General features: G+C 39.5%; 1 protein-coding gene across 2 annotated transcripts in view; it reads right to left on the reverse strand.

The window, feature by feature from the left end:
* Positions 1–26282, reverse strand: part of NUP58 (nucleoporin 58) — a 33280-nt gene that overhangs the window by 2184 nt on the left and 4814 nt on the right. The window contains exons 3-15 of one of the 2 annotated variants that reach the window (XM_061628535.1): positions 23262–23297; positions 20999–21148; positions 20126–20257; positions 19378–19488; positions 17727–17751; positions 16290–16355; positions 15425–15599; positions 13830–13909; positions 12776–12894; positions 11933–12015; positions 10375–10576; positions 5396–5494; positions 2878–2973 (exon numbers count right to left, since the gene is read on the reverse strand). In XM_061628535.1, coding sequence (XP_061484519.1) covers positions 2878–2973; positions 5396–5494; positions 10375–10576; positions 11933–12015; positions 12776–12894; positions 13830–13909; positions 15425–15599; positions 16290–16355; positions 17727–17751; positions 19378–19488; positions 20126–20257; positions 20999–21148; positions 23262–23297 — 1374 coding nt within the window. The remainder of the gene's footprint in view (positions 1–2877; positions 2974–5395; positions 5495–10374; positions 10577–11932; positions 12016–12775; positions 12895–13829; positions 13910–15424; positions 15600–16289; positions 16356–17726; positions 17752–19377; positions 19489–20125; positions 20258–20998; positions 21149–23261; positions 23298–26282) is intronic. The other variant, XM_061628536.1, reaches the window with a different exon arrangement.

The raw sequence follows: 26282 nt of genomic DNA on the forward strand, positions 1-26282 counted from the left end.
TATAGCTGTGAAATACATTTCAGGGAGGTCAGACATAAGTTACAAGCTCTGTTTCTTTAAACTAGGCATGGACAGACTTCAGGCTTATGGGACCTAGTTGTTTTTTTTTACTAGAACCTAGAGGTCCACCAACTGGAGCCACATGCAAAGTAAGTGGTGGGGAGATAAAGATGAATGGAAATTGGTATATCAGGGGGCTAAGCCAATTACCTATTGGACCCTTGATCTAGACAGTGGGAGGAACCTGCATATACAAGAATATGTGATCAGATAACAGATAAAGAAACCTAACAGCTTAATTTAGAAAAACAGAAAGCTTTCCGTTGCCAGTAACTGGGACTAAGAAACCCTAGCCCTAGGGGTAGCTAGTGAGGCTCCTGCTGATGTTGCTGTACTAAAACTCCTATCATCCCTCAACTATTGGCCATGTTGGCTGGAGTTAATGGGAGCTGCAGTCCAACAATATATTGAGGGCACCATGTTGGCTACCCCTGCCCTAGCCAATCTACTGCAAGTCATTTAAATATGCCTTCTGCCCACCTCTGGTGCCACCTGGCTGTGTTGGATCACAGATTATAGGAACTAATAATTTTAATATACTACCCTCCCTAAGGAGGTATGTTTGGCACCAACATTACATGGTTTCAGTGCCAGGTGAAGCCTTTCCTATTTGCCCAGGCATTTTAGATTATTTTTGGAATTATGCTCTATTCTGTTGTTAGGGTTTTTATTTTGCCCTCTTGCTTTTTGTTATGTTTATTGTTTGATTTTAAATTGTATTTATATGTTGTGAGAATTAATTTTATTGACAGTTTCGTATACCACCCTGGAAACTTTCTGAATCATCGAATCATAGATGAAGGGTGAGTAAGAAATATTTTAAATAAATTAATAAAATAAAGAGAGGAGCAAATCAGTGAAGAAAAAGTTCATGAGAAAAGTTCCTTGCACATATTGTCAATGTTTTATTATCATTATTTTACATTTTGCGATCATAGGTGTTGATAGTGAAAGCCAATTACTTTAAACAACCTTAAAGGAATTGTGGTGTCTTTATTAAACATCAAATCTCTAACCAATGTGTGGGGGGAAAGTATGCAGTGAGGGTACTTGATTCTACAGGTACAATTTGGTCCTTAACCATATTACAGCAGGGCTACTTTTATGTTTAGATGGTTTGTAGGATAATGATTACATAACCCAGTAACTTGTTCCTATCCATCCTAAGGAGTGGTCAATTTGGGAAATACAACAGGCATAACCCTAACTTATAGCTCCAAAAGACACTTCAAGGCCTTTTAATGGACAAAGGCTAGAATCCATTGCTTTCCCCAAAAGTAATGCATGAACCATTGAAGAATGTAACAAGTTTAAAATGCCTTGTTAAAACATAAAAAGCCTTGTAGCCCCTTAAATGCTAACACATACATTATGACATAAGCTTTCATGTAGTACAAAGTCCAGTTAATCAGATACATGAAGTGTTATCTTCAGATGGCTTTGTGCGTATATATTGGGTGTGAGGTGGAGTTAAATGAAATGCAAGATGCTCCTGTCCAACAGAGGAATTTCAAAGGGATATGCCAACTGAAATGGATGAATTAGAATAATTAAGTTTCATTCTGTTCATTTGGATCTGATTAGACAATTGTTTCCTGTCCCACTGTAGATGTTACCCTTGGCAATGCAAAGAAAATGGTGTCCACCAATGTTAATGTCATACTTTTAAGCTTTAATGTATTTGTCAAAGATTACTTACTGCATTTCATTTGACTCCACTGTTTACATTTTCTTCCATTTCTACACATGCGTATATCTACCTGCCAACTGAGGGTAATATTTTATGTATCTGATGAAATGGATAGTATGAAATAGCTTATGCTTAAATACTTTTGTTCTTTGTTGTTTTTGCTGTGGACTAGCAGGATGTTCCTTGAAGCCACCCAACTGCCCAACTGCTTTGAAGAGGCATAAAACAATTGTCAGAAGCCAAAGTCTCAGAGAAAGGTGAGTAAGTGGTTTGGAGAAATAACAGGTTTATATAAGTTAGCAACAAATGAGCTGGTGGTAACTGGTTCTTTTGTCCAAATGAAACAAGCTAGCATGTGAAACTGCAGTCCACCCAGACATACAGCTACATGCATATGGCTAGCTCATTATGTCTGTACAATGCTGCACAAGTCATATTGCAAGCTACATCAGTTGTACTCAAATATCTAGCTTTTCCTTACTCTGATTCCATTCAATATTCATTTTACCACAACCTTCAGAGATCAGGAGCAACAAACTTAAGACTATTTTTTGATCAACTCAGTTTTAACATTATCAGTGGAATAAGCTTCTGAGGGTATCTGTCTATGGTGTCAGTACTGATTACAATTTATGACATATCTAGAAAACAAAGTAATAAAAAAGACACTACGTCTAGACACGGGTTAGGATTGACAGAGAACTCCTTCAACTGCACCCAATGGCTCTGGAATGCCTGGTTAAATGATTTACTTTTTCCCTTTACGTAGCAGATCTCCATATCACGCCACAGTATGCCTTTCAAATTTTCCTCAATTTCAAAAGAGATTTGCTATGCAGCATTGAGGGGCTACTATTTGAGGAACACAAGCTCAAAGTTCCCTTGGCTATGTGGAACAAGTAGGGAGGTTTTATGGATTCACACCACCATAACTTGTAGAAAGTGTCTCTGAAATTCAAAACATTTTTCTTATCTGTTAAATGATCCTTCCACAGGTGGATGTTTCTAATGCCATTCTAAAAGCTCCACTTTAAATAAATGGAAGATTTCAGTGGAATGACTAAGATGGATGCCCCAAGTTAGGTACTGATAACTTAAATACCTTAACCACTCAGAACAGAACAAACCTGCACTAAGGCTTCCTGAAGGCTTATTTGTAGCTCCAAATCCAAATGATGGTGCACCTGTGCCACTGCTTCCAAAAGCAGAGCTACTTCCAAACCCTAGTGGAACAATAGTAAAGACAGGGAACACAAGTTAAGATACACACAGGGCTGTATAGCTTTAAAGAAACTGGCCTTCCAAAATGTCTCCTCAACATATGTATCTGTATCTATACATTCCAGCTATCTGTAGCATTGGAATCCTTGTAACTGAACTGCCACGGACATGTTAAAAGAAGATTTATCTCCACAGACTTAATTATTAAGGCCACAGTCTAATTAAATGGAAAAGTCTGCAGGCAGACACACATTCTTAACAGGTTGAAAATGAAATGAACTGCCTTCAAGTCAATTCTGACTTATGGTGACCTTATGAACAGGGTTTTCATGGTAAGTGGTATTCAGAGGGGGTTTACCATTGCTTTCCTCTGAGGCTGAGAGGCAGTGACTGGCCCAGGGTCACCCAGTGAGCTTCATGGCTGTGTGGGGATTTGAACCCTGGTCTCCCAGCTCATAGTCCAACACTCTAACCACTACACCACACTGGCTCTCAGCTTAACAGGTTAAGTTAGTCAAAGATGCAAAATAAAACTATCCTTGTTAAATGTGGATGTGTTTGCAGAAGGCTATGGGTTGAACATCTGGTAGTCTGGCACTGTTGTCAAGCCCAAGATTGAGTAAATAAGAAATAGATTTCCTCCACATCTTGTGGTAGTCATGCAGAGTTATATTATACTGCTATTCTAATCACATGTTCTTAAAAGTAAATCCTATAATTTCAGCAGACTTGCTTCCAAGCAAGCATGTGTAGGATTACATTCTCTGCCTTCTTAATAAGGAGGAGATGATATATGCATACACTTCCCTTCTTCCCAAAGCACGGCTGGAAAGGAAGACTTGCATCTTAACTCCCACACTTCCATTTAGGGCAATAAATGGGTAGGGCTTACTGTTCCCATCTCCCATTGTTTAAAATAGCAAGAAGCCAGCAAGAAGCTTCAGGCAGGCAGGATCCATACACTACCTGCTCCCATCACACAGGGGTGGTAGCTTACTGAGCAACAGGAATAGTTATATTCAGGAGTTAAGAGAGCTTGGTTTACCCCTCCATTTCTGGAAATGGTGGGGGTGGGGGAGAGTCATGACTGAAATATAACACAAATGATAAGGAAGTATTCTGCAGCTCGTGTGATTTAAAAAAGATTTAATATCCTTTAACAATGTTTCTTGCACCCTGAGTTTGCTATTCTTTTATTAGAACTAATCTCAACTACTTTAGAAGGTGGGGGTGTCTACACCAGTCTTTCTAATTACATTTCTCATAGCTTTAGGTCTATTATTTGTCCATGGATTTCCTTTACATGTACACACACACAGGGCTGTGGAGTCGGAGTCGTGGAGTCGGGAGCAATTTTGGTTGGAGTCAGAGTCGGTAGAAATGTACCGACTCCGACAGTAGAAAAATAGAGGAGTCGGAGGTCTGGCGTACCAACTCCACAGCCCTGCATGCACACACACACAATGATTTGAACACATTGAATATGTGCATAGTCTTTGAAGTGGGGGATGGCAAAGTGGTTGTTTCTTCAAGAGAATTTGTAAATGCACCTGTTCAGCAACACACAATTAATATGGCACATTGCTATGGCTATTCAAGAGTACCCACAGAGACACATCATCTGAAAGAAAAAGGGATAATGCTCTGCATGCTATCCAGGGACCGTGGGAAAGTTAGTACTGCTCTAGACTAACACTAATTTACTTTTACCACAAATGAGCATATCAGCAATAGGACTGGGGATGAACCATGTGCTTGCACCAGGTGATATGACCTAAAACATGCTAACAAAATAGGCTAAGAAAGTGGTACAGCAATACAGTAAACTTTAATTTTCTGAATCCAGCACTGATACAGCATTCAAATGCATCCTATCCCCCAGGATCAACACATGTCAAAATATATCTATGGGTAAACATAAAAAATATAAGACTAAATACACATTTCAGACAATCAGTCGTCTCCATCCCCAAAAATGCCTGTTCAAATAGTAGTGGTCTGTAAGCTTTTATGTGTTCTATGAAAGATAAGGCTTGGTGATCTCACACTATCAAATGGGTGCCCAAAAGAACACAGAGACCATGATGGAACATGTGGGAGGAGCATGTGTATAATAAAGATGGCAATGCCAATTAAACATCTTGGCGAAGAATGGTGGATGGAATAAGGAGTGCTAGAAGGGTAAATTCTCCCACTCTCTCAATGTGTGTTTACAATTGCAATGGGCTTTCTCACCCCAACTGGGAGGTTGAGAGTACAGAACCAGAGGCTGGTGGTAGTTTTGTATCAGTGTGGAGTAGAGGAGTGTTTATTTAGCATAAAACATGTATGAATTTAGTTCCACCAGTGAAGTGTGCTGCCTAGTTCAATTCAGGAAGTGCTGTATAGTAATTCAGTGAAACATTAGAAAAAGTTAAAGTGTACCTCCAAGGCTTGAAGAGCCTAAGCCACTTGATTGCAAGCCAGTGCCAATACCTGAACCGAATGGCGTTCCAAAACTAACTCCCAGAGACGGCTGTGGCCCTGGTATAAAAAAAATGAAAACAAAACTTGCCTTACTCTTTCGCAACAGAGACCTGTGATGTAAACCCTTTCATTAAAAAAATAATCACACCTTAACAAATGCTTTTTGAAGCACCCAAACTTTCATAAGAATTCCTCCCCAAAGTATCTTAGCATCTAAATTGGTACATCTTAGATATGGAATGCAATACAAGATGAAGCTACTGGTAAATCTAGTATGTTATGCCAAAGCACAAGCCCATAGCATGACAACTCAGCATGTCATTTTATGTTAGAATTTCTGCTCTTTCACGGAACTTTATCTGAATATCTGGTTCTTTAAAAATCAAGTATTATACTAACATGATTAAAATCATGTTACCAATGCCTGAAATTAAATACTCATTTGAGTATTTTATCCAGTTTTTTAAAAAGAAAACAAAGTGAAACAAGTGGATAAAACACAAGACAATGACTTTGTTTTATTAAATTTATTGATATTTTAGAGCAAGTCAAAACATGACAGTTCAAACTGGTTCACACAAAAATGATAGTTACTGAGTTGTTAGAACTTTGCTACATTTACAACCATTTTGCCTGTTTAAATAAACATTTACAGAAAAGGCACAGTTGTGCACTTCAACCAATACATTCAAAAGTTTCAGATTCAGAAATTTCTAACATCAAATAGAAGATTGGAAACAGTGGTTTCCCTACATATGCACACTGCCAAAATTCATTTTTAATATGCCAAAATTCAATGGCTAGCCTTAACGCATTGTTCTGGGTGGGGAGGGGAACTACTTGCTAGCTCCTCATTATAAATAAGACACAACAAAAGATTTGGAGGTTAATCTAGTAACTTATAAGAGCTACTTGATAGTTTTCACAGTACAATCAGTATTCCTACCCTTAAGCACAGCAAACAGTGCAATAGTCAAACTTGGATTTGTCACGTTCAAATACTGTGCCTGCCTCTTCATATTTGTAAATTCCTGCCATGAATATAAATAGTATGTTTACCAGCAAGTGTTTATCAGAAGCTACTTCAGGATTCTGGGTATTCTCAAATTTTCCTTTGTTTGGATACTGATCTTCCCTATTAAAATTTCTCAAGTTCTTCTACCTTATTATTGCATTAAAACAAAAGAAAAGAAAACCTTGGTGACAATTTTTAGGCTGTGTTGTAAAAATCAGACAGTGTTCATGGTCCCCTTCTGGCCTTGTAAATATATAAATATTTGAGATCCAAATTCTCAACTGCTAATTAAACAGATAGCCAAATATCAAGCAAAAGGCACTGTTTTGCATTACATCTTTTGCAAGGAACATTCCCACATCTTAGGTGATCCAATGCAAAAATGAGGTCGTTAAATTCAAGGTAGCATTAAGCTGTGAAGGGCAACTAGAGTTGTGAACTTGCAACTAGTACTTAGCACTTATTTGGCAAGTTGAGGTTCTATCTATATTCCAAGTATGCGCTATACACTAACTAAAGGTTTTGGGTTAGATCCAGGCTAAATCAGTTGAACTTAGTTCCTAGTGGAATCAATAGAAACTACGAAAAGTCATGACCAACTTTTCCCACTGATTTCACCAGGATCTAACACTTTATTCTTTTATAGAACATGCATTGCATTTACAGATAAAAACTGGATGTAAACAAATCAATATACTCTCTACTTAGCAGCTCCTTAAAAAGTTTCCAATCCAAAGTCAGTTAGGCTTCTAACAAAAAGTGTCCAGTGTTCTTTTTTTAAAGGAAGTATATCAGTGTTCCATCTTAGAAGGAGGCACCATTGGTGGAAGACTGTTAAACAGTTTGATGACGCCACAGTCCTCCAAGCCAAGCTTGCATATAAAGCATGCTTCTTCGATTTTTAAAATAGTTCAAGACGGACTTATATTCAAGTTACAGAAAAACAAGATTTCATAATTGAAGCTGGCAAACTTTCCAACAACAGCAATCTCAAATTAGTGCGACTCTACTAGAAAACCAAATAACTTCTCATTTAAAAGTTAGGTATGAGTACATAATTTAGGTAATACTAGAGATAGTCCATGACAAAACGCACAAGTAAACATTGTCACCTTTGGATAACATGTTATGAATAATTTTCAACTATAATTAACTGCAGTCTATTTAAAATGTATTATTTTTCCCTAAGGAGCAATTTTAGTTTAAATGAACTCACTACTAAGAGCCCATTTAGGGTAAACATCAGCAAGGTGTAAACCCAAAATTATCTATTGAGTTAACCCTAGTTTAGCTTCAAGACATTGGATTTTAATCACAAAACTGGCTCAAGCACAAGGTCCAAGGTAGTATAATTTGGGCCAGGCATTTATTTCAACAAATATTTTAATTGTAGTCTTTGCAAGATCAAATGATACGACGACGCAGGGTAGCAAATGTGCTACCCTCCAGATGTTGCTGGACTGCAACTCCCATCACCCCTGTCCACTGGCCATGCTAGTTGGGGCTGATGGAAGAGAGTCCAACAACATCTGGAAGATATCACATTGGCTACCCCTAAAACCTTACATGATGGAGCAGAGCAGAGCCAAGTAAAGTGCTTTTTAGGTAAGCCAATCAAATATTGATTGCTTAGTCAGTAGCAACATACACTTCAGGCTGTAACTACACTACACTATTTTTATCTGAAAACACAACTATCAAGGTAGCAAGAGGGAGACAATAAATTATTTTATTTTATTTATTTATTTATTTATTATTTCAATTTATATACCGCCCTTAGCGAAATAGCTCTCAGGGCGGTGAACAAACCATTTCTAATTTGCCCATATATGGATAAATAGCCTTAATACAACCTGTACTGAATATAATGCTAGATGCTGGACTAAAGTACAGCAAGCACCATTATTCCCAGCTGGTAAATAATTTCACAGGTATTGGTTTGCAATTAAGAAAATATTCTAGAGCTGGCAAAACTCATTATATTAACACTGAATATTTGACTTCTGAAATTAGGGTGATTTTTTCTAAAAAAGTTATGGCCTCTGCCATACTTCAGGAAAACTTTTCTATTCTAGGGAAACCCCTATATCATAAATACAAGAATCTTCACAAATACCAAACCACACTAACATTAAGTTACAGTATATTCTTTAACACAAACTGAAGGAGACTGCCAGTTAGCTCACAAAATGGGCAATACCTTTTGTGACCTCTTGGCTACTATTTGATGGCTTATGTAGGATGAAAGACTGAAATCACATTGCATATTAACCAACGGTCCAAATGCCTATTCCAGCTAGCAGTGACTCTCCAAGGTGTCAGGCAGAGGGCTTTACTAACCCTGCCACCCAAGATCCTTGATCTTGGATTGAACTTGGAACCTTCTGCATGTAAAGCATATGCTCTATCCACTGAGCTATGGCCCCTCCCAATTTTGTTGACACTTTTAATATTCATAGCTATCTACAGCTGAACAATTCAAGATACACTGTTATGCCATATAAGCTGCACATTCAAATGAATAGCTTCTCTTTGCAATTATCTATTTTCAATTTTACAGCGATGGCATAAATTCAAGTATTTTCTTTCTTGCTCTTCTGCCTCTACACTAAAAACAAAACCAAAAAAGGTTGGATACAAAAGGTACCTTTCAATTCTGCAAGTGACAGTGCCTTCCACTCACAGAAGCACTGTTCTACACTTCATGCTACAGAAGTGCAAAAGAAAAATGAAATGAAATGGTTCTTTGGATCCAACCCTTTTGCAGCAATCCAGCATGTACTTATTTGGAAGCATGCTCTGTTGAATCAATTGATTTCACTTCTAAGTAAGGGTATTTTAGATTCTGAGAGGTTTCCACCGTGATTCATGAGGATTCAGGTAAAGTGCTTCTCAGTAATTTAGTAACGTTAGGCAGAATTACTTTAACAACTTTGGAAAAAGATCTTAAATTTTAGAGGACTATAGTAGTTACAGATCAAATTAATCCCTCCCTCTATATAAAAACTGGGAAAAGCATTCAGTTTGTCCTACTTCAGTATACTTGTAGGAAAAGATTTAAAGCAAAGCAGATTAACTTATGTTGCTATAAGAAGCTAGAAGGATGTACCAGTCTTTTCATGCTTACTATGTTCAATTTGTATTCATCTATTATAGTATCCAGCTGTCAACAGTTACTGTATGTTGAAGCTGGAAATACCCTGTAGATCCCACTACTTATAACAGCAGTAACTCAATGTCTCGCGAGGAAGTAAGTCATGCATATACTATGTTGCTTTTTGCCAAGCACCACAAACACAAAGGTGTGGTTAAAAGGGAGGGCATACAGACCCAATGAAATTTCCAAAATTGCCTAGATTTTGAGGGTCTCTAAATGTGATCTGCCGATCCAGAACTCCTTGGAAGATAGGCACTTCTACCAAGTAAGCTTACTTCCCTCAAAATAAATTTTTGATCCTTCTTTCTATACACAACTCTGAACTACTTTAAGCAACTTTCTTCTGAAAAAAAAATATGGTCCTTACATTCTTCTACCTTTTGAGGCACAGTTCAAATTACAAAGTGCTATGTTAAAACTATAATGGAAAACAAATTAGGACTTCCCAACAAATTTGAAAGTTTATACAATAGTGTCATAATTTTTGAGATATGCTATCCTATGCATATTCAGAGATGACAAAGACTCACATTCCAAGGGGTTTAGTAAATACAGTGAACAAGCTATTACAAATAAAAATCACAAGATTAAATACTGGTGCATAATTATTGCTAAGTCTATCCTGCTTTTTCTATTACCTATATTTTGCTGAACTATTACTCACAACTTTTAGATTTTCAACGCAAAGGAAGACCTTATATAAAACATCATACAAGTTTACTATTTTTGTTAACACTAAAAGCTATAACTTGAATGCACTCAGACCTGTAGCAGGCTGTTGCTGCTGGGTAAGTGTTGCAGCCATGGCAACGGCTGCTGCATTTGGTATATTGCTGAAAGGAGTAGGTCCAGTTGTAACACGTGGGGCAGTCTGCCACTTCTTTGCTTCCACTCGCCTTGCCTCAAATACATCCACAGCATCCCCCAAAAAAGTTTTTCTGTAACCAAGATACTGGTCTTTGAGCATCTGAAAGAGACAGGAAAGGCTGATTTTAGCACAATCACATCTGACTTTATATGTTTCAAGGTTTGTCCAGTTTCAAGACTGCTAGAAATATTTTATTTAAAATATTTATATTCTACCTTTCCAGAATCTCAAGGTGGCTTAATATAGTAAGTAATCTTTATACTGAAAGATTTACTAATTCCCACTTTTCAGGCTCAATTTGGAGTGCTGACTTGGCCTTTAAAGCTCTAAATGGTCTCGTTATCTACAGGACTGCTTTCTCTCACATGAACCTTCCTGTCAATTAAGATATTCTAAGGCACTTCTTGTGGAGTAAGGTAAGCGGCTACTGGAGAGAAGGCCTTTTCTGTAGTGGCACCCAGCTGTGCAACTCTCCCCACATATGTTTACCTGCTGTTGACTCCATTATCTTTTAAACACTGGGCAAAGCTCACCTGTTCTCTTAGGCACTTAGATGCAAGATCTTTTAATGTCTTTTTATCTGCTGGCTTGCTGTTTTGTCTTGTTGGTTTAATTGTATTCATTATATTGTTTTATTTTAATCCACCTTGAGATGATTTTATGGTAAAAGGCAAGGCTGAAATTTCATCAGTTAGTTTGCACACTAAAACTAGCTAGGTCTGCCCTTTCTAAAGTCACTGTGGATATCAACACATGTAAAGCATGCTAGAGTGTAAGCAAAAGAATATAAGATGATATCAGCAACAGAAATACAGAAACCATCCTAGATTTCCCTAGTTTAAAAACCTAGTAGGTGTATAGGTATACCTACTACAAAAGTCTGGTAACCACATACTAAATGAAGACAGATACCAGCTCTGCTCCAAGGTTGAGACTACTTCAGATTATCAAATACTCTTATGAGAAAGTATTATAAAAAGAAGGTATCTGGTAAATGGTGCACCTTAAAAAGAAACAGTACTTCTAAAAGGCAAGTATTCTCAGGTAGAATTTAAAAACTTAATTTGCCATGAATTTGGCAAACGGTCAGGAAACACCTGGTTACTTTTTTCCACAAAAGTTTTGCTAGACTGTCTGATCTGTGAAACACATATTAAAAACAAAAGAGGGCTATATAAAGGTTAACTTTCACAGACTCCTAACGTAAAAGCCCATCAAGGTAACATTTCAGCAACATATTCCATTTTAAAACAAAAAGGAGAAGGTGTTGCAAGCAGATATTACAATACAGGAAGCAAAAAGTCACAGGAGACTCAACTAGGAGCCAGAACCATTAAATCAACATGCTTCTCCACAAAGAAGCCAGGATACAATAGCAAAGAAATGAAACTTAAGCCACTGAAAGACACTGACAGATACTCATGTCAGAATTTTACATTATGAAGCCAGTTTTACCTTCACATTTTCATGTATTGATTGAAGTTGTGCAGCTAAAGCTACAAATGTCTGATAAATTTTCTGCATAGCCATGGATAAATCTGTAAGAAACAAAGATTTGAAACATCAAGTCCCAGCGCAGGATAAATCATAGTTGGACTAATACTAGCACCAAGACCATGATTTCTCTCATTTGTCATGTAATTCGCCATAAAGCTACCATAAGCATCCTTTCACATTAAGGAAGCTGTTGAGATTTCAAAATATGCTGGGGCGGGATGGGAGTCCATATAGAACAGGAGTAACAGACTTTTTGATGTTTTATCAGCAATATCATTTCTTTCTGATGCAAGGAGTTTAGTTTTAAGTTATCATTTCAGTCAATTCACACTGGAGAATGTAGCAATGAATGCATACCTTATTGAGGCAAATACTAGTGAAATATGCGAGCAGATTCAAACTACATCGGCTTGCAGCTTTTCCAAGCATTTCATCACATTGAGCATTGGTCTGGGAGATGTTGAATGATCTCACTAAATTTTAAAAAATGCTTGGGACCTGTGGTGAAAGGACGTCTGTGTGAAGGGGTAAGCAAGAAAAGATAACGCTTTGGAGTCAGCCCTTCCTTCCATGCACGAGCCCATTTGATGGATTTTAGCCAGTCATGGTAGTTTCTATAACCAGTTTAAAGGCCATGTAATGCTGTTTAGCCCCAAAATTCAGAATCAACCCCAAGTGTTGTCCAAGTTAAGTTCTACTCCCTTGGCAACATCTGAACAGAAATCCTAGTAAGTTTGCCAAATATGAAAAATAACATAATATGTAGCAATTGGAGTAACATGTGAAATGATTAACTTTTACCTTGTGGAGTTATGTGGGAATTGTTTGCCTGGGTAGCAAGATGATTTTCCAGTTCTTCAATTTGTTGCCTGTACTGCTGCAGTTGTACTTCAAACTGTTCAACCAAGATCCTGAAGTAGCTAAATTAAGTATATTTTAGAACATTTAAGTGATGAGTGCAATCCCTACAAAAAGGTATCCATGCCTACTTTTAAAGCTCAAAGCACTAACATAACTTTCAGAATTGGTGTGTAAATTTGTCTGTTTTCCACTTCACTCCAATTCCCTTTTCTTTTTGTATCATGTCTTTTAGATGGTAAGCCTTGGGCAGGGATTGCCTTCTTTTAATTATATAAGCTACTCTGGGAGCCTTTTTTGGCTGTAACACAAGGTAAAAAAATTGCTTTAATTACATAAAATAAGTTCTAGGTATAAGTTGCACACACACTAATATGTACACACTAATCACTCCCTATCATGAAGAAAAAGTTGTTCCTAGGATATACACTCCTCATTAACAAGTCAAGGAAAGCCTCCCATATCACAATCCTTTTTTTAACGTCAGTTTAAAGAAGTTGTCTTTAGCACACAGCTAATGTATTTTAGCCATATTTGCATCACCTCCCTACTGAAGGGAAAGACACTCATTACATCACAGAAAACACAATATACTGGACTGGACAGTCCCATCCAGAATTGGAACTATGAGCTGATCATACTTTCTTGTATCAATTTGGAATAAGCTCACTAGGCTAGTTCCAAAAAAATGTTAGCAGAAGAGAAAGTCACCAGCATAATTCTGCAAATGGGTGGCACAAGAATGAGAGGAAGAGTTCATGCGCTACTGTAACAGGTAGGTTTCATAGCAATTCTCACATTCTGCTTGTGCAAGCAAAATATCATCTTTAGATTTACTTCCCTTTCTTCATGCAGTGTACTTGAATGAAATATAGGGCAATCTCAGTGATCAGGCCTTCCAGATGCAAAAGGGCACTTTAGATTAACCCCATGTATACAATATATGGCTTATACTGTATGCAATATAAGAATACATATAGGCAAAACATGCACTCACTCTGCTGGTGCTGAATTTTCATGCTGAAGGCCAGGCGGAGTTTTCTGTGTTCTTAATGCTATTTCAGCATTTTTAAGTTCCTACAAAAGATGGGGGGGGGGAATGGATCTTGTAATTCTTGTTTTGAAGTTCAATAAGTGGTAAGATTTCCACGTGAAATGATATGTCTGTTTCAGTGAGCCATTTCTTCCTGGTAGTTTAGCTAATATCTGATTGATGAATGTTTCCATGTTCATTATTATTGAGGGGCAAGGGGATGGAAGCTAATTGAAAGTCAGGCTACCATTTTAGATCAGGCGTGGCTAATCCCCAGCACAGGGACCTGATGGGCATACACACACCCTGCAGCACATTTTTCTGGTCTCCAAGAATCTACTGATTTGAGTGGTGGAAGTGAAAAGAAAAAAATCCATTTAGTCATGGCACTGTGGTGGGCAGAGAGGTTAAACACTCTCCACCAAGGCCAGCACAATGATGGGAGTGCAAACCTACCTTTCCAGGTCATCAGATTTGTTTATTTATTTAGACTATTTCTATACCACTTAATATATAAAAAGATGTCTAAGCGGCGTAAGAAAAGTAAAACAACTACAACAAGTATTATAAAAAATGCACAATAAAACCATAATACAAATGATTAATATATAAATACTGACAAAAGATCCTTCACATTTCCTCACTCAAAATCTCTCAACCTCCTGGCTCCCACACAGGACTCCACTTAAAGAAGTGGGGACAGCAAATCTTGACCATGATCAAAATTTGGCACGGAAATGGAAATATCCTAGAAGCATTAATCATTTGAAGAGTTGGGCATTAACTTCCCTCAGATCAGCTGAGGGGATGGGGCAGCCATATCCACCACAGGCATGCGGCCCTTAAAAGGGTTGGCCAAAAGTGTGTTTTAGAGTTTAGATCATTATTCCAGGCAGTCATTATGCATCTCCAGGTAGCATCCATTACAGGGATCTAGGTATACATGATATGAGAAAAAAGTCCAAAGTGAATACTGTTGCCAACTCTCTCCAGGAAGGAAAGGGCTAAAAGGTCTACCCACCAACACAACCTATGACTGCAGATGCAATGAGCCCAATATATCTAAATTCTAATCAGTATCCTTATTCCCCACTACATCATACATTCCATTAAAGCATTACTTCCATTTTGCCCAGCCTGTTTATTCCATTCCCCAAAGTCTAGTCTTCCTAACATATCAAAGGACTGAATAAACAGGGTAAGGAGATAAGACAGCCAAGTGCCATGAACATACTGATGGCACTAAACTCAATATGGTTTTACCTAGAGGCTTCAAACAGGAGATGGAAGAGGCTAGACTTATGGAACTCTACTAGGAACAGGAAGATTTGAAGCAATGTCAACTACTAAGTGACAAGTTCACTTAGAACAATGTTCTAAGACAGCTGTTACATTTCACTGGTACAGCTGAAAGGTAAGCAAAGTTCTCAGATGCATCAAAGCAAGGCCTGCACAGCACAGCTGTTTGGTGAGTACACACACATTTTCCAAAAGAGTAGGCATACTGTTATTTTTACTAGCTTTAGGCTAGGAGAAATGGTCCTCATCAGTTCTTATACCTGAGCAGTTTCCACTTTCAGTTTATCAATATTAAGAGTGTTTCTCTGTAATCCACTGGCAGCTACTGTTAAAAGCTGTTTCAAAGCTTTAATGTCCTCCTGCACTTTAAGCATTGCTTTGGAAGACATTCGACTAATTTCTTCCTGGACCTGTTTTTGTTCTTTTACAAATTTCCTGTGGGAGGAGAAATCAGAGAAGATAATTAATCCATGCCAAAACAAAAAGAACTATTGCAGGGCTGGGAAACCTCAGGGGAAAGTGGCCAGGGCAGCCTACTGGTGGTGATGGTGAACACGAACACACACACACCCTAACTCACACACACACACACACACACACACCCTTCCTCCTCCCCCCCCACAGGCAGTTCAGTGCTTGGCTTCTGTACTGCACACTGAGAAAGGACTCCTTTCCCAACGCACAGCACGGAAAAGCAGCAAGTTCCCTCTTTCCAGCTCCTGAGCTGCAATCTCTGATCAATGGAGAAATTGCCCACCCCAGCTGCAAAGAGGGGAGAGATTTAAGTCTCCTGTCTCCACAATCTTGCCCTCTCCCTGGAGATTAGAGTTGAGCAGCAGGGGAACAATAACCAGACTCTCCTCTTACCACAGAGCAACAAGAAACAGCAGTAGTGGAGTGGAGAGGTCAAGGCTGTGAAGGAGGAATCAGGAGGCCCAACTGAAAGGCCTCATGGGCCAATTCCAACCTGCAGGCCACCAGTTTCTCACTTGTTGCATTTTACTTAAGTGATTTCAGTGGGCAAAATCTGAGGCATCAGTAACAAGACTGTCTTCATGGCTTCTGAGGGAATGTATTCACGCAGATGTCAAAATCCAGAATTCCAAAGACTGAAGAAATACTTACTGAAGATTTTCTACATCTTGGCAGATAACTGGAGGTAGATTTTCATCTTTTAGAGCTTTACTGTCCCTGCCAACAGATAGCATGTACTTTATTATTAACATGACACTGCGTAATGAGTAGGAGCAGCTTTTATTTAACACTGTAATTCCAAAGAACTGCAAGAAGCCTATTCATGTCTGAATTTTCTGCATGTTCCATCCTAAATATCATATTAACAGAAAAAGGAAGTTTTTGAAAACCTTCTCATTATTCCCCTCAGTGAAATATCTTTCTCCCACAGAAATGAAAAACAAGAATGTTGAGAATGAACAAACTATTTCATGCTGTATCTTTCTCCCTAGAAACAAAAACATCTCAGTTGGACACGCACCAAATTCATTACCCTAACTTGTTATAATTAAAAATGAATCTAATCATTTAGTCCAATAAGTGTTTTCATATGTTTGAGCAGAGGTAGCCAATGTGGTGTCCCCCAGAGGCTGTCGATCTAAACTCCGAACAGCCTCAGCCAGTATGGACAATGGTCAGGAATGATGGGAATTGGACACCAACAACATCTGTAGGGCACCATGAGTCGGGTGTGGCCATGCAAGCCCTGGGCTAGTGCCTGAATTCAGTGGTGGGCTGGATGAGGACCAATCAACTAAGCTGGAATCCTGGCAAGATGGAGGCTCTGTGACTTTAGGGGTCCCCATGTCTTGAAGATAAGCCAACTTGCCTCTTCTGGACAGGGTTGCATTCCCATCATTGCACTGATCCATTGTTGTTACTGGAGGCTCAGGTGGCCACAATGGCTTTACTAGTGCCTTTACTAGTTCCAGCTGGTGTGACAGCTTTGGCTGTTCCTGGAGCAAGACAGAGCCATTGTAGTCCAGGCATTGGTAACCCCACAACTTGATTACTGCAATGCAGTCTATGTGGGCTACCCTTAAGACTCTGTGGAAGACGCAGCCAATACAGAAAGCAGCATGGTTGTTTATCGGATATGATTATCAACACCAAGCCACACCACTGAGACCAAATTTAAGGTGTTGCTGTTAGCATATAAAGCCACAAATAACTTAGGATCAGCCTACGTAAAGAACCAGCTTTCTCCATACATTCTTGCTCATTCTTTGAGATCTGCTGGGGAAGCACTGCTAACTGTCCCACTTGGCAGACAAGGAACAAGGCACTTAGCATAACAGGCCCTATACTGTGGAATTCAATGCCTTTGTATATTAACCAGGGATCTTTTGTGCTTAGTTTTAGACACCAGCTTAAAACATTTATTTACACAAGCTTAGTTTTCCATATGTCCCAGTATTATGTTCTTCTGATTTTGGCCTTTATTTTTTTACCTTCGATTTTATGTACATTGCTTTGAGAGGATTTAGCAGTATAGAAATGTATGCATTATAAATACAATAAATGTATACATATATTTGAAACACTTACTCTGGCCTTGTTCCTGGTTTGTCACCTGGGGGGGAGGAAAGGTTAAATCTCTGATTAAAAAGATTAAAAGATGCTTCTCAATTTTAAGTATGAAAATATCAAAAGGTTTCTTAAGCTGAACACCTCCAATGATTTTCCTTTCCAAAAAGGATACCCATATTACCCCCCGTTTAAAGGGGCTTTCAAATATTCCCTGGAAAAGTGTTAGCTTCTGGGCCAGCACTACTGAACTAACATCAGCTTGTCCTCTGGCAGAATAGAATCAGTCACAGAAGAGAAAGTTTCCCCTAGGGCCAGAGCGACTACCCTGTGAGGTAGGTTAGGCAGTGATGAGATAGTGCCAGCACTGACCCATCCTTGCCAGTGCACTCCATATTTATGCTCAGCACAGAAGTGATCCCCTATCCTTTAGTGTAGCCAGAATGGTGTAGCGGATACAGTGCTGGACTGGGATGTGGGAGACCAGGGTTCAAATCCCCACTTGGCCATGAAGCTCCCTGGGTGACCTTGGGCCAGTCACTGTCTCTCAGCTTATCCTACCTCACAGGGCTGTTGTAAGGATAAAATCAGGAGAAGAACAACCATGTTTGTACAAAACCTTGAGCTCCTTGGAAGAAAGGTAGGACATAAATTTAATGATAAATCAATCAATCCTTGGTGCCCAATATAAAAAGCAGCTCTTGGGGCCATTTTCCTTGTGCACTCTTGTTACGTGGGAATTAATGTACCACAGTTAAGACACTAAGTATTCAAAAGTGCCCAGGTTTCAATCATGCCTCTATCATGAACTTGGTTATATGAGCTTAGATAAGCTCTCTCAGCCTCACTCCCGACCCCATATATAATATAGGGAAAACGCAGATTTGCTTCATAGGATTATTACAAGGAACGTTAGACATGGTTAGGATTACAATGTTAGTGTCTAACTTCACATCATTTTTAAAAAAGTATATTGCCCTGATATATGAAAGTGTGCATTATAAATACTTCAATAAATAAATAAATAAGTAACCCAGGAAACCTGCCTATCAAACTGTTTTGATAGACAGTCTATACTCCAAACAAAATCACAACCAACACGTTTGTATTAAATTCAAATTTTAAATCAGGTGATTTTTGCTAAAAAGAATTGCTATGGATTTTTATACAAAAATTGCTGTATTTTGAAAAATGCTGATATTTTAAAACATCATCCATCCTTAGGATCCTGTGCATAGTCTCAGACATGGCAGTGCAGTAGCCCTACAGATGCTGTTGTACTACAACTCCCATCGGCCACAGTGAGCATAGCCCATAAGAAGGGATAATGGCAGTTCCAGACCAACAACATCTAGAGGGCTACAAGTTCTCCATCTCCGCTGTAATGGGAACTGCAAATGCAGCACCAGATTGCTGGTGCTATCCTAAGATGGAGGAAGGTGTTTGGAGTACTAAAACAGACAGTACTGGCCACCTGCTGGGCAACTGGGAACCCAGCTCTGTATCAGGCATCACAATCCCAAAGTGGTAGAATTATACAGCAGTTAGTTTCATTAAAAATATATTTAGAATTCATTGTTCTAATTAATCCCCCTGAAGTTACAGGAAAAGCTAGCTTCTGATCATTATACTTGGAGAAACATCTTTCCAAGCTGTGTCCACAAAAACTTACTCTTTTTATCTGAAGAACTACTGAAGTCTATGCCACCAAGACCTTCATTAACTGTAGTAGTAGGTGCTGCAGCTGTACCTAGAGTCAAACCAAAAGCATTCTGCCCAAGCCCTGCAAGTAATCCAACAACTGCATCAGTCATCTTACCATCATTGAATATCAGTATTAAAAATAGCCTAAATATAAGATTTTTTTGCAATGATATATCCTCATTGAATTGCCAGTAGTGAAAATTGAGAGTTATGCCTACAATCTCTAGTTGGAACCCTGTGAACCTATATGCAGATGTGGGGAAAAGAGGGGTTCAGGAGCTAGGCAACCAAAATTTGTGCTCACCATCATCACTGCTCTGCAGCCAATAATAGTACGGATAAGGTTTGCATGTGCCCCAGGAAACATCAAGATCCAGTGCAACTATGAGGCCAAGTCCCCCATTCCTCCTTCCCAGCTCTAAGGGCAGAAGTTTGTCCTTGCTGTGCTGAGCTCAGAGACACTCAGAAATCAACATGACTGAGAACTCTCCAAGTTGACCCTCAAAGGATTTCTGATTTTCAAAAAAGAACAATGCAAGTGATGCTGTTCATGCAGTTATTTGCTATTAATGTGAACTGCCACAAACCCAAGAAACAAGGAACAAATGCTACCTATTTCTAGCATGAAAGGACTAGCAAAACATACAATATTTAAACTGTCTAGATAAGGCATCCTGGACAAATTTTAGGGGAGATACATATAAAGGGAGTGTCACCTGATGCAGCTGTGCTTGCATTTGGGAAGAGTGTCCCTCCTAAACCAGCTAAGGCTCCTCCAAGAGAAAGTCCTGTGGATACCGTTGTGGCTGGAGTAGTGCCTCCCAAGTTTAACGTAAAGCCGGTAGAACCTGAATTTTAAGCAAAGATGTAATCTTATTATTTGAGTTCAGTTGCGGGCAATATGGCAGTAACTTTCACAAATTCTGGTACTACTATTGTTTTCCTTTATTCACTTAGATTCAATATTCTCACATATTCAGTAAATTGTTCCAAGGACTCAGGGTAGGAGATATCATTCTAAGGGAAAGCAAATATAAAAGATATATGTGGCTATCATATAATGTTAGACTCCAACTCCCATGAGCATGGCCAAGGGTTAGGGATGATAGGAGTTGCAGTCTAGCAGCTTGTAGAGAGCCACAATTTCCCCACCCTGCCTTACTGCATAACTCTGAGACCTCAACTCTTTGGGTGTGATGCATGGGCTCCAATCCTGTGTCCCTGTGCCATTATTGGGATTTGAATGACAAACAAGGTAGAACTTCCTGGCTCTCTATTCTTACCATCAGGTGCAGGATACTTCTTTTCACTATAAAGTCACACACAAAAAAGGGGGGAGTGAGACTGTCTTCACTTTACTACACTATGTTTTCAAGTTAATTCAGTACATCAGACTAAGCTATTACCATTGAGTGAATGTTTAAGAAACCCTCCATGTTATCTTTATCAGAACTGCACTGATCTAACTGTCCAAGACTGTTTCAAAAGCCTGGATAGTTTTTGGGGACAATTATGCTTCTTGTATTTGTGAACAAATGGAGATACTGCAATGGAAAGGTGATTTAAGCACAAGACTATTGCTGTATTACCTGTTGCTGGAGCAGACGCAAGAGCAGAAGAAAGTGAGAGGCCAGAGGCGGTAGAAGTGATAGGCAAAGAAAATGGTGTGGCTGATCCTGCAGGTTTACTGAATCCTAGACTAAGGCCTGTGGTACTGGCAGAAGTAGCAGCAGGTGTACCTGTAAAAGAACAATTAAATTCCATTCTTGTTTTGATGCCAGATCTTCCTTCCTCACTTAAACTAGACATGTTCAACAAGATTAAGATAGTGGATTCCAAGTTTAGATCTGCAAACTGCCTGTGAAAGCTGCAGGGAAACTAAGCAAAACCATTTCATTTTTCCATTAGAAAGACTCAAAGCAGTGAACATTTAACAATTCAGACTAGTTAGGAGAAATAGCCAGTCAGTCAGTCAATTTTTATTACGGTCGATGACCAAGAATAGAAGTATACAAAAATATACCAGTATACAAAATAAAATTATAAAACACAATACATGGGTGCTAATATATTAGTTTTCTGAAGTTAATAGTTTCCTGATGTTAATAGCTGCAGCACAAAACTTAGCTACAAATTCAGTTATGTGAGGTGAATGGTCCACAAGAAGGTACTCAACATAGACAGCTTCACTTCTTCCAGGTAAGTGGGTAATTAAAGGTTTAATTAGTTGGCTTCTAGATTCCTTATAATATTCACAATGGAGTAAAACATGCGCTAACGTCTCTATCACACCTTTACCACAAGGGCACTTTCTATCAGAATAAGGTGTTTTGTTATATCTGCCAACCAAAATTGCAGAGGGTAAACAGTTTAATCTTGCCCTCATAAAAGCCTTACGATGTTTGGGTAAAGGTAAGTTGGATATATATGGCATAGGATATTGAGGGTTAGCATTATATATATGTTTTTTAACGAGGACCAGATGTTGTTGAAGATCGATGTCTATAATTCGTAAAGAGATGTGCTCTTTGGCTTTCGTATAACCCATTGTTAAAATTATGGAAAGTGAAAAACCAAGATTGGATAATTTATCCATAATCACCCTTTCCCATGGAGAATAAAATTTGTCTTGTAATATGTGAGGGGCCAAACCTATTGGGTGAAATAGCCAAACTTTCCATATTTTAATTCCTTGCAAGGTTTTTTTTAAAGGTCCATACTGTTTCCCAACACTGTTGGGCCTCTTCTGGGAAGATTATTCCATCTTGGCATCATTGGGATATAAATTTCTGGCCAGCTACAAACCTCATGTTTCTAGTAAGTGTCACCTAGAACAAGGTTTCTGGTTCATCTCAGGTCATGGGAGAACCTAAAATATTATGGGTCCCAGCTGTTTACTGCTTTATAAGACAACCGCCAGTATCATGAATATGGCCAGAAACTGCAGACAGATCAAGTGGATAACAATGGACACAATATGATATTTGGCTCACTCCAGTCAAAACACAGGCAAAAGAATTCTGTGCCAGCTGTCACTTCCAAACTGTCTTCAGTAGTAGCTCTACATACATGCAATGCTTTATAGGAGTCTAACTTAGAGGTCACCAGTGCATGAGTGATAATGGCCAAGCCCCTGTAAGTGAAGAAGGATCAGACGAAGTATGAGATGCACCTGATAAAATACCCATCTGACCACTGCTGGAACTTGAACATTTGGAAGCAGGGAACAATCCAGGAACATATCCAAGCTACAAACCTGCTCTTCAGGGCGGGATTACAACCAAAGCTTGTTTGCTCAATTCTACCCTATATCAGTGGTGCCCCCTTATTAGACTGTATAGAGGTCAGAAACAGAATAGCTGAAGAAATGGATCAGACTAAAGCTGTGGAATGGAATACAGAAATTTGGGAGAAAGATGGGTGGAAGAGACAGATTTGATAAAAAGAGGAGAGACAAAGCTGAGAAAACGCAGAAACAAGGAGAAAGATAATGGGAAAGTATCAAACAGGCAGGGTATAGGAATGGAACAGCACATATCAGAATAACACAGGAAGGTGTGTAGGCAGCTGAGAGCTTTAGAGGATTGCGGCCAGGAAGGCTAACAAGGCCATGGAAAGGAAGGGAGGAATACATACTGATTTGAAACAACCAGGTAGATATTTGAGTACATGTCCCTAACGTATAATTATCTAAATTTTATTTATATCTTTTGGTTCTTGACACTTTAGCCTTATTTGAGGGTTTATCCATCACCCCTAGTCTCTCATCATCCCAATCCAGAACTTTTTGTTGGGCATATCTAACTCCACTTTAAAAAAAAGGAAAGCTACCTTTGAATATATAATTCTTACCTAGCGTTAATCCTGTAGCAACGGTGGTTGCTGTTCCTGTTTAGAAGCACACAAAAAACTGAGTTTAATAAACCACACTACCATTGTCAATTACTTTACAGATTTTTCACTGTCGGAACAGTAGAGAATTAAAATCCTTTAGCAGCTCTATAATAATGCTATATAACCAGAATATGTTTTTAAAAATGAATATATAAAGATTTTTGGTGAGCAGCAAACCTTTAATATATGCCATGATGGACAACAGGTTAAGCCCCAAGTATGAGATAGTGCAACAGCTGCAAGCTACAGTACACAACTATATCTTGGTATAGTTTTTACAGATGTCCCTGTTCTTATCAGAGAGTGCCACAAATTCCTGCCACTTGTGCCATTTAGTCATTATTTGACAGCATCAAGATTACTGAATATAAGCTAATTCTTTTCAGTTAAACTGAACTATATTATCTGAAACATTTCTGCTCAAACAAAAGGGATATTCAAATTGCAGAGAGGGTAAATTGCCGCCCTGGGCTCCTACTGGGAGGAAGGGCAGGATATAAATCTAATATAAATAAATAAATAAATATTTTTGGCCACCAGCCCAACTCATAGGGCAGGGCAAACTCTCAACTTGGCTTTTGCTCCAGATGGAGGAAGGTGTGGTCTGGAGATAGAGGGGGTGGTGGTGGAAGTCACCCCATTGTCATGGTCAGACCACTTCCTGGTGAAGTTTAGACTTGCAGCTCCAATCCTCCCCTGCAGAGGTGGTGAACAGATTAAGATGGTCTGCCCAATGGTTAAAGCCCTTGTCATGCTGTGGAACAGAAAAGTGCATCATGTTCTTGACCGGTCGCCCCTGAGACCCCTCTCCAGCATTGTGGAGCCCGCTTTGCATCTTGGTACACCAGAGAGCTAAAGGCAATGAAACAGGCTGGATGACAGCTAGAGCACAAGTGGCAAATGATGTGCTGTGAGGCTGACTGGGCACAAGTAAAACATCATAACCATTCCTTCTGTGTGGTGGTGAGGGCAGCGAAGAAGGCCTACTTCTCTGCCGCCATCACATCCTCAAGTAGCTGTCCAGTGGAGCTTTTCTGTATTGTTAGGGACATAAATTCCAGGAAATTGAGTTTTAGACCCTTCGGAGGCCCACTGTGAATTGTTTGCAAGGAACTTTGAGGGTAAAGTTGTTTGCCTCCATAGCAATCTTGATGCCCCATCCACATCTACTGTAGTCCCCAGTGAGGTGTCCAGTGCAACGTCTGCTGCAACTCCTTGGAATCGGTTTCAGTTGGTGCGGCCTGATGATTGAAAGGTGCTTGTGACGATGCGGCCAGCAATGACCCTTGCCCTTCTTGGCTTATTAAAGCTTGCCGAGGGGGGTTGACCGAGAGGATCCAGGGTGTGGTCAACACATCATTGCAGGAGGGAGTGGTTCCAGCCATCCTGAAAGAGGCAGTGATCAGACCGCTCCTGAAAAAGCCCACCCTGGACCCACTGGTATGTGACAACTACCGCTTGGTCGCAAATACCGCCTTTTTAGGGAAGGTGATCAAGAGAGTTGTGGGGGAGCAATTACAAGTACTCTTGGACAAAACAGATTATCTTGACCCATTCCAGCCTGGTTTCAGGCCTGTTTATGGGACTGAATCAGCCTTGGTCGCCTTGATGGATGACCCTTTATTGGGAGAAGGACAAGGGAGCGTGACCCTGTTATTCTTATTTGATCTCTTAGCGGCTATTGATACCATTGACCATGGTATCCTGGGCTGACTTGGTGAGATGGGTATTGAAGGCACTGTTTTACAGTGGTTCCGATCCTATCTCCAAGGTCTTTTTCAGAGAATAGCATTGGGTAATTGTCTTTCGGCCCCCTGGCAGTTGTGCTGTGGGGTACCGCAGTGTACCATCTTGTTCCCCATTCTGTTTAACAACTGTAAGAAGCCCTTGGGAGTGATCATCAGGAGATTTGGGGAGAGATGTCAGCGGTACGCTGATGATACCCAGCTCTATTTCTCTGTAACATCTGAATCGGGAGAGGCAGTGCAAGCCCTAGACCGGTGTCTGGACTTGGTGGTGGGCTGGATGGGGTCATACTCCCTCTGAAACAGCAGGTCCATAGTCTGGGGGTGCTCCTGGATCCATCTTTGTCACTAAAGGCCCAGGCGACCTCAGTGGCTAGGAATGCCTTTTACCAACTTCTGCTAGTAAGACAGCTGAGGCTGTTTCTGGACTGGGATAGCCTGACCACTCTTGTCCATGCACTGGTAACCTCCAGGCTGGATTACTGTAATGGGCTCTACGTGGGGATTCCATTGAGGTTGGTCAAGAAGCTGCAGTTGGTGCAAAATACGGTGGTGAGACTGCTCACTAGGGAAGGGTATCGCCAACATGTCACCCCGCTGATGAATGAATTGCACTGGCTACCTATTAGCTACTGGACTAAGTTTAAGGGGCTGGTTTTGGTGTACAAAGTCCTATACAGCTTGGGACCAGAATACCTGAAAGACCGTCTTACCCCTTATATACCTAGTCAATCACTGTGCACTGCAGGTGAGGGCCTCCTGCAGATACCATCTCATCAGGAGGTCTGTTCCACACAACATAAGAAGCGGAACTTTAGTGTAGTGGCACCTACCCTTTGGAATTCCCTTCCCTTAAATATTAGACAGGCACCATCTCTGTTATCTTTTTGGCGCCTACTGAAAACCTTCCTCTTTCAACAAGCCTTTTAAGTAAAGACCTTATCCCAGTCTGCATCTGTGTTGGAATTGCTTTTTAATGCATTTTTAAAAAATATATCTTTAAAGCTTTTTTTCTTTTAAAGATGTTGTGTTTAAATATGTTTTTCAGGATGTTTTAATATATTTTAAAGTCTGTTTTTATGATGTTTTAGAGTGTTTTTAGTGCTTTTGTTTGCCACCCAGGGCTCCTACTGGGGGGAAGAATGGGATATAAATCTAACAAACAATAATTGTTTAAAAAGAAGCATGCATACTAACATCACTATCAACCACCATGCAACCAGACTTCAACTTG

The sequence above is a fragment of the Rhineura floridana genome, chromosome 5, assembly GCF_030035675.1.
Source record: "Rhineura floridana isolate rRhiFlo1 chromosome 5, rRhiFlo1.hap2, whole genome shotgun sequence".
Taxonomy (NCBI): domain Eukaryota; kingdom Metazoa; phylum Chordata; class Lepidosauria; order Squamata; family Rhineuridae; genus Rhineura; species Rhineura floridana.